We start from the raw sequence: 9,724 nt of genomic DNA, 5'->3' as shown, positions 1-9,724 counted from the left end.
TAGACCGCATCAGCAGGTGTAGAGACAGACTAGACCACATCATCAGGTGTAGAGACAGACTAGACCACATTGGCAGGTGTAGAGACAGACTAGACCACATCAGCAGGTGTGGAGACAGACTAGACCGCATCAGCAGGGGTAGAGACAGACCAGACCGCATCAGCAGGTGTAGAGACAGACTAGACCGCGTCAGCAGGTGTAGAGACAGACTAGACCGCATCAGCAGGTGTAGAGACAGACTAGACCGCATCAGCAGGTGTCGCTTGAGGTTGGGGTCTAATGTTTCGTGTGGTTAGGGGTGCTAAGTGGTCAAGAGCGGCTGGCAGCGAGTTGTTATAGACAGTAGTGGCCAGGTCAGGGCAGAACAGGGGAAGGATACTGTCATAAAGTTGGTCAGCTGCAGAGTGGAAGGGGGTAGGGTCCAGGCTGCGGAGGTTTTGGCTGGTGATGGTTTGACGTTTGGAGGGGTAGGTTTTAAGAGGACGAGGAGATGGAGAAGGTGATGAGGTTGTGGTCAGAGAGGGAAAATGGGTGTTTGTGAGGTTGTGGGGAGTGCAGCGATGAGAGAACACAAGGTCCAGGGTGTTCCCGTCGGAGTGGGTGGGGGAGTGTATGCACTGTGTGAGTGCAAAAGAAGAGGTTAGGTGGAGGAGTTGGGATGTAGCCGGGTTATTGATGTTAGTAGGGATGTTGAAGTCTCCAAGGATGATGGTGGGCAGCTCAGAGGAGAGAAAGAAGGGTAACCAGGTGGAGAAGTCGTCGAGGAAGCGGGACACGGGTCCAGGGGGGCAATAGATAACTGCGATCCTCAGGGGGATTGGAGAGAACAGTCAGATGCAGTGGGCCTCAAAGGAGGAGAAGGATAGAGAGGGGGGTTTGGGAGGACTTGGAAGGTGCTCTGCGGTGACAGGAGCATACCAACCCCACCACCTTTTCGAACGCTGGGTCTGGGTGAGTGGGTCCAGGTGAGAGCTCCATAAGAGAGAGCTGCAGGGGAGGTAGAGTCAGTGGTTTGGATCCAGGTTTCGGTGATCGCCAGGAGGTTGAGGGAGCGGGAGACAAAGAGGTTGTGGATGGCGGTAAGTTTGTTGCAAACCGAACGGGCATTCAGGAGTGCACGTGAAAATGGAGGGGTGGTTTTGGGGAGCAGGGGGACCGGTATTATGTTGAGGGGGTTGCGGCAGTTCATGGAAGTAGGTAGGTGCCTTGTGGGTGAGTGAGGTGGAGGAGGACAAGGGTTTGGGGAGATGTCCCCCGCTGTTAGGAGGCAAAGAAGGGTAAGAAAGGTGGCATGGGTGCGGGATGACAAGAGCGTGTGATTCTACCATTGGTGGTGTTCGGGGCAGTGGGAGAGTGGAGCAGCAGGAGAAGGTGGTGAGAGCCATAGAGGGGAGAAGGAAGCAGTGAGGGTGTGATGTATAGTTGTGTGGGAGGAGCGGGGGATAGAGAGAAGAGATTTTGGGGACGGAGAAGAGTACGAGGAGGAGGAGAACAGGTGGCATTTTAGGGAGGTAGACGAATTGGCAGACAAGTGAGGTGGAAAGTCTCTCAGGGCGCTTGGTTATAGATAGTCGGCATGTAGTGGCGTATTTCGTAGCTGTACCTTTCCGTGACAAGAGTTCTCGTGCTTAGGATCAGGATGGGTAGAGTTCTATTCGGCCAGTTGTGGTCAAGGGTAGTGTCAAAGATCACCCTGTCATGGATCCACACACACGCCACGCCTACAGCGACTAGCTAACTGAGACGCACACGTGCGGCCATGACAGGCAGGACAAGAGGGGATAAAGGGGACTTAACTTGAATATCTAAAAACCGTATATAAGATCAGCCGTGATACCTTTTCACAGCCCGCACTACCTTTGGCCACCAGTAGATGGAGACTCCACTCCAATCCAGCTGACTGACCACACACTGGCAAATAGGAATCTTACATACAACCTGGTGCCCTGATTAGAGTCGAGGACCAGTTTAGTAATTACACCCTCCTAAGGTCCCCCCAGCTACCTACAGCTTGAACCCCAGCGTTAATCACCCTTCCACTGTCCACACCCCCCTGCACCAGACACACCACAAAAGGTAGCCTGCCACCACCCACCAGTTTATCTGCAGAATGGTCTGTTGAGACACCACACACACACAGATCTCTGGCAGATCTGTTACCTCTGCAATCTGCATACAATCTGCCCACTCGCAGTGCAGTTGCATACAGATTGGCAATGAGCTTGACCGAGCGTTTTAAAGGCACTAAAATACAATACAATCTAACCCAATCTAATCTCTCCAATCTAATCTCTCCGATCTAGTCTCTCCGAAGATATGAGCACGTGCTTAAATACACAGAAGTTCACTAATTAATTTTAAGATTTAATTTCCCAAAGTGGGCGGTGCATAAAATATGTACAAAATATAACAAGTTACATAAAATACAAAAGATATAAGAAGACACACAAATGACTAATTACTATAAAATAAAAAGGGAATAAAAGACAATAACACTTTACCCTGCGGCTGGAGCAAGTCAGAAAATTAGCAATCCATTGGTCAATCGAACCAGCTCCGCACGAATCACCCATGTCCAAATGTCCGTGTGCTCAATTTATTGGGATATGGACATGGGCGGGACATTAGTCTTCGGCCAATTGACCCTGGGGGAGGTGGTCCTGACCTGCCCACAAGAGGTACTGTGTGTGGACCTGCCCAAGTTCAATCGGGCCAAGACTAGCCTGAACACCAAATCGGGGATTGGATTTCCGACACCAGCAAATCAGTCCGATCGCGACAGTACCAAACACTGTTCGACTGTCGTGATCCAGCGCCACCTAACCATTCCCTTCATTTTCCTGGTATTCTCCCTAAGCCACAAATATGATTTTTTTGTGCAAATGCAGCGCACAGCATGCCCTGTACAAAGGGAGCATGTTCATATCTCTCCAACTAATTTTCCAGCTTTATAAGAGATTAAACATACTCCTTTGATGAATGCATGACTATACCTATAGGGCTTTCCACATCTGGCAGCTGCCCTGTCTGCTGTAATTAGTTCCCAAACTGGTTTTCCCAGCAGGTGATAATCTAATTAACACAAAGGTGTCACCTCCAGGAGGCCTGGCTTTAGACTAACTAATGCTAATTGATGACTACTGTCTGTAATGCCTATTCATTTCCCTAATGTCAAGGGACTCAATATACATCCTTAATGAAAAGGGCTGTTCCTGAATACATATTTGTAATGAAAAGGCCTGACCTAATCTAATGTACTCAACCTGCTATGGCTATGATTCCATATTTCCACTGATCAAATCTTTCGTGTCCGTTACAAGTAGTCAAGCGTCAGATGGACTGTGGGTCAGGGCAGGGTTGTCCCGGGGTATGCGATGGTAGGCCTCACCAGGTTGAGATCGTCCATTGGGCTCAGCAGGTCCTGGCAGGGTTGCGACGTGGAGGGCGGTGGTAGGCCTTTACCAGGCTGGGGTCATCTGCGGGGTTCGGCAGCGTGGAAGTAGGGTTGCCTCATCATGCTGGGGTCGTCTGCTGGGTTCAGTGGCATGGAAGTAGGGTTGCGACGTGGAGGGCGATGGTAGGCCTCACCAGATCGAGATCGTCCATTGGGCTCGGCAAGTCCAGGCAGGGTTGCAACGTGGAGGGCGATGGTAGGCCTCACCAGGCTGGGGTCGTGTGCTGGGTTCGGCGGCGTGGAAGTAGGGTTGCGACGTGGAGGGCGATGGTAGGCTTCACCAGGCTGGGGTCATCTGCTTGGTTCAGCGGCATGGAAGCAGGCTCGTTTCTGGTCCTTTAGGGTGATGGAGTCCCAGGCAGAGCGGGCGTAGGCCCCTGGATCTCAGCAACAGGTGGGGTGTGTGGGTCCATGACATCCAGGCCAGGCAGACGGCAGCGAAGAAGGCCCACAATGGAGGCCCGCAGAAGGGGGCACAGGGGCAACCACTTCACCCCCTATCGAAAGGGGGCAGATGGGGTAGGCCTCCAGGCCTGTCGGGGCCACTCATCCATTCGCTGGGCCTCCAGGCCTTATTACCGACTGTGTGGGCCTGGCGTGATCCCCGGAGCCAATGAGGAGGCTGGGGGGCCACACACAGAGCACCTCAGGAGCGGGCCAAATGGCAGGGGGCGGCGCCTCGCTCCAGCCATGGCAGCAGGAAAGACCACGGCTAAACAGGCTGCAGTAGGCCGCAAACTGCCGGAGCTCCACCAGAGGAACAACGCGCCTAGCACCCCTCCTTGGGTGTCAGGCAGGGGCCGCAGGACCTCCGGTGATGTACAAAGTATAAAAAGTTACAGAAAATACAAAAACTACAGCACAGTGGCTAAATGGTGGGGCAGCACAGTGGCTAAATGGTTAGCACTTCCACCTGGCAGCACTAGGTTCATTGGTTTGAATCCCAGCCACGGCACCACCTGCCTAGAGTTCGCATGTTCTCCCTGTGCCTGCGTGGGTTTCCTCCGGGTGCTCTGGTTTCCTCCCACTCTCCAAAGACATGCTGGTAGGTTAATTGGATCCTGTCTAAATTGCCCCTAGTATATGTATGTATGAATGTGAGTTAGGGACCTTAGATTGTACGCCCCTTGAGGGTTAGGGACTGATGAGAATGTACAATATATATGTAAAGTGCTGCATAAATTGACGGCGCTATATAAGTACCTGAAATAAATAAATAAAACTACAAGAAGACACACAAATGACTATTCACTATAATATAAAAGGGAATAAAAGACAGAAATAAAACTTTTACCAAGATTTATCCTGCGACTGGAGCAAGTCAGAGAGTCAGCAATTCGTCAGTCAAATAGAACCGGCTCCATAAGAATTACCATGTCCATTTCTCCAGTCCTCACTTTATGGGAATATGGACGTGGGCTGGACATGAGTCCTGGGCCAATTGACTCTGGGGGGTGTTCCTGTACCTGCCCACAGGCTGTTCTGGGTGCTAAACTGCCCAAAGTCAATTGGACCAAGACCGGCTTGAATCACCAAGTCGGGGATTGAATTTCCGACACCAGCGCATCAGTCCAATCGCGACGGTACCAATCACTGTTCCACTATCGCACTCCAGCTACACATAACCATTTCCTGCATTTTCCTAGCATTCTACATAGACTACAAATATAGTTTTTATATGCCGATGTAGCCCACAGAGTGCCCCATCAGAAGGAAGTATTTTCATCTCTCTGCAACTATTATTTTAGCTTTTATGAGGGATGAAACATACTCCTTTGATCTATGTATATACTTTTAGAGCTCCCGAGACAGATCGGAGCCCCCCTGGTGTCATGAAGTCGAAACGTCTGCATTTCTCTTTTAAACTTCAGGAAGATGGCAAAGTCTGATTACATATAGTTGACAAAATCTTATTAGCACCCAGGTGCCACTTCCAGCCTGAGGAAGCTCTGTCTCTTTTCAGATGCTAATGGGTGACCATATGCCTCTGTCTATGACTGAATATTTCTTTCATGATAAGGACTGAACTAAATTTATGATTACATATTGCTACAGGTCACATTTCAGCTACTCAAATCTGTACATTTATGTCACAGTACTGTCTGGACATTTGGGGGGATTTGTACCGTACTGACATTTGGGGGGGGATTTGTACTGCCCTGACATTTGGGGGGGATTTGTACCATCCTGACATTTGGGGGGATTTGTACCGTCCTGGCATTTGGGGGGATTTGTACCGTCCTGAAATTTGGGGGGATTTGCATCATCCTGACATTTAGGGGGATTTGCACCGTCCTTGCATTTGAGGGGATTTATACTGTAATGACATTTGGGGGGATTTGTACCGTCCTGACATTTGGGAGGGATTTGTACTGTCCTGATATTTGAGGGGATTTGTACTGTCCTGACATTTGGGGGGATTTGCACCATCCTGACATTTAGGGGAATTTGCACTGTCCTGACATTTGGGGGGATTTGTACTGTCTTGACATTTGGGGGGATTTGCACCGTCCTGACATTTGGGGGGAATTTGTACTGTCCTGACATTTGGGAGGATTTGTACTGTCCTGGCATTTGGGGGGGATTTGTACTGTTTGGACATTTGGGGGGATTTGTACCATCCTGACATTTGAGAGGATTTGTACTGTCCTGGCATTTGGGGGGGGGATTTGTACTGTTTGGACATTTGGGGGGATTTGTACCGTCCTGACATTTTAAGGGCCTCAAGAAATGATGTCGGTACATTAGGATTGGTCAGTTTTCAGTGATCGGTACCATAGTATGTAGACTCTATAACTTTCTCACAGACTATATAATATACACAGATTTTGGCCAAAATGAATGAAGAAAAATTACTTATTTGTAAAATGTTATTACAAAAACTAAGAAAAATGCAATTTTTGCAAACTTTTTTGTCTTTTTTTTGTTGATACCTAAAAAACAAAACAAAACAAAAAAAACACACACACACACACACACAAGCGGTGATTAAATACCACCAAAAGAAAGCTCAATTTGGGTGAAAAAAATGATACAAATGTAATATGGGTACAGCATTGCATGATTTGCACGAGTAATTGTCATTCAAAGTGTGTGAGTGCTGACAGCTGAAAATTGTCTGTGGTGGGAAGAAAGTGAAAGTGATAATGAGGGAGGAGTCAATACCCCAATGATGGTGGTCTTCAGGATCAGTCCAGTCTTCATCTGGGTTGTTCTCCCCCCATCCTCACTCTCTGACCTCTGGTGGGGCTCAGCCCCGCTGTTCTTCATGACTAAATCATGGACTAAATAAGGAAGTGCAGTACTTCTTGTGTTGGGAAGATGGCGATGAATGATAGAGGGGGTGGGGACCCTCGTCCTATAATCCCCTCATCACTGTCCCTCCTATAAAAGACAGTTCTGGTTGTTTCCTCACTCTCTGACTAAGGTCCATGAATAAAGAAATGACCTGGTAGGAGATCAGAGGAGCCATTTCCTAGTTCCCTTGAGGGTGGAATTGTAAGCTCCTCAGAGACCAAGCTGCCTGATGTGGGAGGAGTCCTGGTTTGGGGGAACCAATCCGCTCCTGTCTAGTAATCCTCTTTGTCTTTGTATTTTAGTCCATGGCCAGGAGATGAGGAAAACCTCTGAAGATTGTCTCACTTTGTCTCCAGACTGGAAAGTAGAAGATGAGGACATCACACAGTATAGTCCAGGAGAAAACCCGGCTCCCTCCAATGTCCATCCGGCACCACCCAGTGTAGATGGACCATCGGATTCCTCGTATCCTGAGGAACCTCAGACTGTGCAAGACCGGGTCGGCCTTCCAACAGGGGAGAGCTTCTCCTGTACTGAGTGCAGGAAGGGGTTCCATTTCAAATCCAAACTTAACGTTCATAAAAGATCTCACACAGGGGAGAAGCCGTATTCTTGCCCTAAGTGTGGGAAATGTTTTTCACAAAGGTCCAATCTTTACAGACATCAGAGATCGCATACGGGGCAAAAGCCGTATTCCTGTCCTGAGTGCGGGAAATGTGTTTCAAATAAGTCATATCTTTGCACACATAGAAGATGTCACAGGGGGAAGAAGCTGTTTTCCTGTCCTGAGTGCAGGAAATGTTTTTCACAGAAATCCGATCTTTACAGACATCAGAGATGTCACACGGAGGAGAAGCCACATTCCTGTCCTGAGTGCGGGAAATGTTTTTCAAATAAGTCATATCTTTCCACACATCAAAGATGTCACACGGGGGAGAAGCCATTTTCCTGTCCTGAGTGCGGGAAATGTTTTTCACAGCAGTCCCATCTTTACACACATCAGACATGTCACACGGGGGAGAAGCCATATTCCTGTCCTGAGTGCGGGAAATGTTTTTCACAGAAGACCAATCTTTCCAGCCATCAGAGATCTCACACAGGGGAGAAGCCACTTTCCTGTCCTGAGTGCGGCAAATGTTTTTCACAGAAAACTGATCTTTACAGACATCAGAGATGTCACACGGGGGAGAAGCCATATTCCTGTCCTGAGTGCGGGAAATGTTTTTCAGTGAAGTCCAGTCTTTACACACATCAGAGATCTCACACAGGGGAGAAGCCATATTCCTGTCCTGAGTGTGGGAAATGTTTTTCAGACAAGCCCAATCTTTACAGACATCAGAGATCTCACATGGGGGAGAAGGCATATTCCTGTCCTGAGTGTAGGAAATGTTTTACAAGGAAGTCCAATCTTTACACACACCAGAGATCTCACACGGGGAGAAGCCAGTTTCCTGTCCTGAGTGAGGGAAATGTTCCTCACTGAAGTCCTGTCTTCCTGTACATGAGGGGTCCCACACAACCCTGGAGGTGTATTAGTGCCTTGAGTGCGGGAAATGTCTTCTAGATGAATGTTGCTGGACATCCCAGCTCTCATGTGGGGAAGAAGCACACCCTGATATACACCTCAGATATACTCCATGGCTGATCTCCATCATGGAAGAAACAGTTTATAAGGAGATCAGAGGCCCCCAAAGACATGGATGAAGTGCAGTAAATGTCGGGGTGCAGAGTGGTCAGTAGATCCTGGAAATGAAGGACACAACTTCAGCCCTTCTTGGGTGTCGGAGTTGCGTTTCCTGATAATGATATAGCGGGTTACAGAGCTAGAAGCCGGGAGAGCCCAGATCTCGTTATCGGGGAACTTTACACAGACAACAAGAACTTCTGAAGTTGATGTCCTTCATTTCAAGGCTCTACAGAACAGTGGTGACCCCGAAGCGTCTCTCTGTCTTCAGTCCATCCTTCTCCCATCCCCCAACAGGAGGGAAGGAGAACTCCACCCCAAACTAGGGGGGAACTTTCCTCTCATTATTTCCCTTGGCTTCTGTGTGGGTTTGGGTGGTTGGAGGAGTGCGGCACGAGAGGGAACACAGCTTGTTGTTCTATGTCTACATATGAGGTCTGGGTAGAGGGGATCCACTGGAAAATATTTCTACTCTTTGATTTTGTGCAAATCGTTTCTGTTTTCACTTTGAAGGGCGATATTATGTGTGGTTTGTAAAAGGGATTGGCCCAATAGTTACCACCCCACTTAGAGAATAGATGAACTAATATGACCAGCATTCATTCAGCCATGTCACATGTTGGGATCTTTTCTACAATACTTTGTTATAATAATGGAACACGTTGTGTATTGTATTGTACACCAATAATAATGACTCCGCCCCCACATTCCAGACAAGGGATCTTCCTGACCAATCAGATTCCTTCTTTTACCGTTTACTGATTTTTTTCTGCAATCTTGTTAAAAGTGAAATTATAATAAAAAATGTATTGAATGAAAACAAAATGGTGTGTGTGTGCAATGATGACAAAGCTGTGTATCCAGAAACGGCTGGTCGGTGACATTTCCATATACAGCCCAATGAAGTGACAAGGAAGCCCTAGAACCCTTTGGAGGAACCCTGGCTGAGAAAGGCTGGACTAGGCAGTCACATATCTCTGCCCCCCTTGCAGGGTTCCCAACCCTCCGTGACTTTTATTACTGACACAACATGAACATTTACTGACGGAGGACATGTTTTTCCTGACATCCTGAAAAATGACAGAACTCCTGTTAGGATGTCAGACGATGGATATTGAATCCATATAACAGGACATGTGATCACTGACAATCCCCAGAACAAGCCATCTGCCTGGTTTACACCTAATAATTCAATCCATGGTGACCACAAATCAGCCCAACGCAGACACATGAAAACCAAGTTCTGCTCGGCATGCCATGGAGAGTAATGGGCACGGTCAGATGGGAGG

The 9,724-nt window shown here is 48.3% G+C and overlaps 1 protein-coding gene across 1 annotated transcript; it reads left to right on the top strand.

The window, feature by feature from the left end:
- The first annotated feature begins 4,144 nt into the window (after positions 1 to 4,144).
- On the top strand, positions 4,145 to 9,260 carry LOC149460665 (uncharacterized). The gene is made up of 2 exons (XM_089679359.1): positions 4,145 to 4,268; positions 7,054 to 9,260. The coding sequence occupies exons 1-2, from the start codon at positions 4,145 to 4,147 to the stop codon at positions 8,232 to 8,234; spliced, it is 1,305 nt and encodes a 434-aa protein (XP_089535485.1). The 3' UTR covers positions 8,235 to 9,260.
- Positions 9,261 to 9,724: the final 464 nt, after the last annotated feature.

Source organism: Staurois parvus, unplaced genomic scaffold (genome assembly GCF_062004578.1).
Source record: "Staurois parvus isolate SC_StPar_1 unplaced genomic scaffold, SC_StPar_1.0 ptg000222l, whole genome shotgun sequence".
Lineage (NCBI taxonomy): Eukaryota > Metazoa > Chordata > Amphibia > Anura > Ranidae > Staurois > Staurois parvus.
Note: the sequence above shows the minus strand (reverse complement) of the source record. Positions and strands in the feature narration are given on the sequence as shown.

Excerpts from the sequence above, each read along its gene's own strand:
- LOC149460665 (XM_089679359.1), top strand. The coding sequence starts at position 4,145 with ATGGCAGCAGGAAAGACCACGGCTAAACAGGCTGCAGTAGGCCGCAAA. Across the intron at positions 4,269-7,053 it reads CAGGGGCCGCAGGACCTCCG|TCCATGGCCAGGAGATGAGG; the intron begins GTGATGTACAAA and ends TTTGTATTTTAG.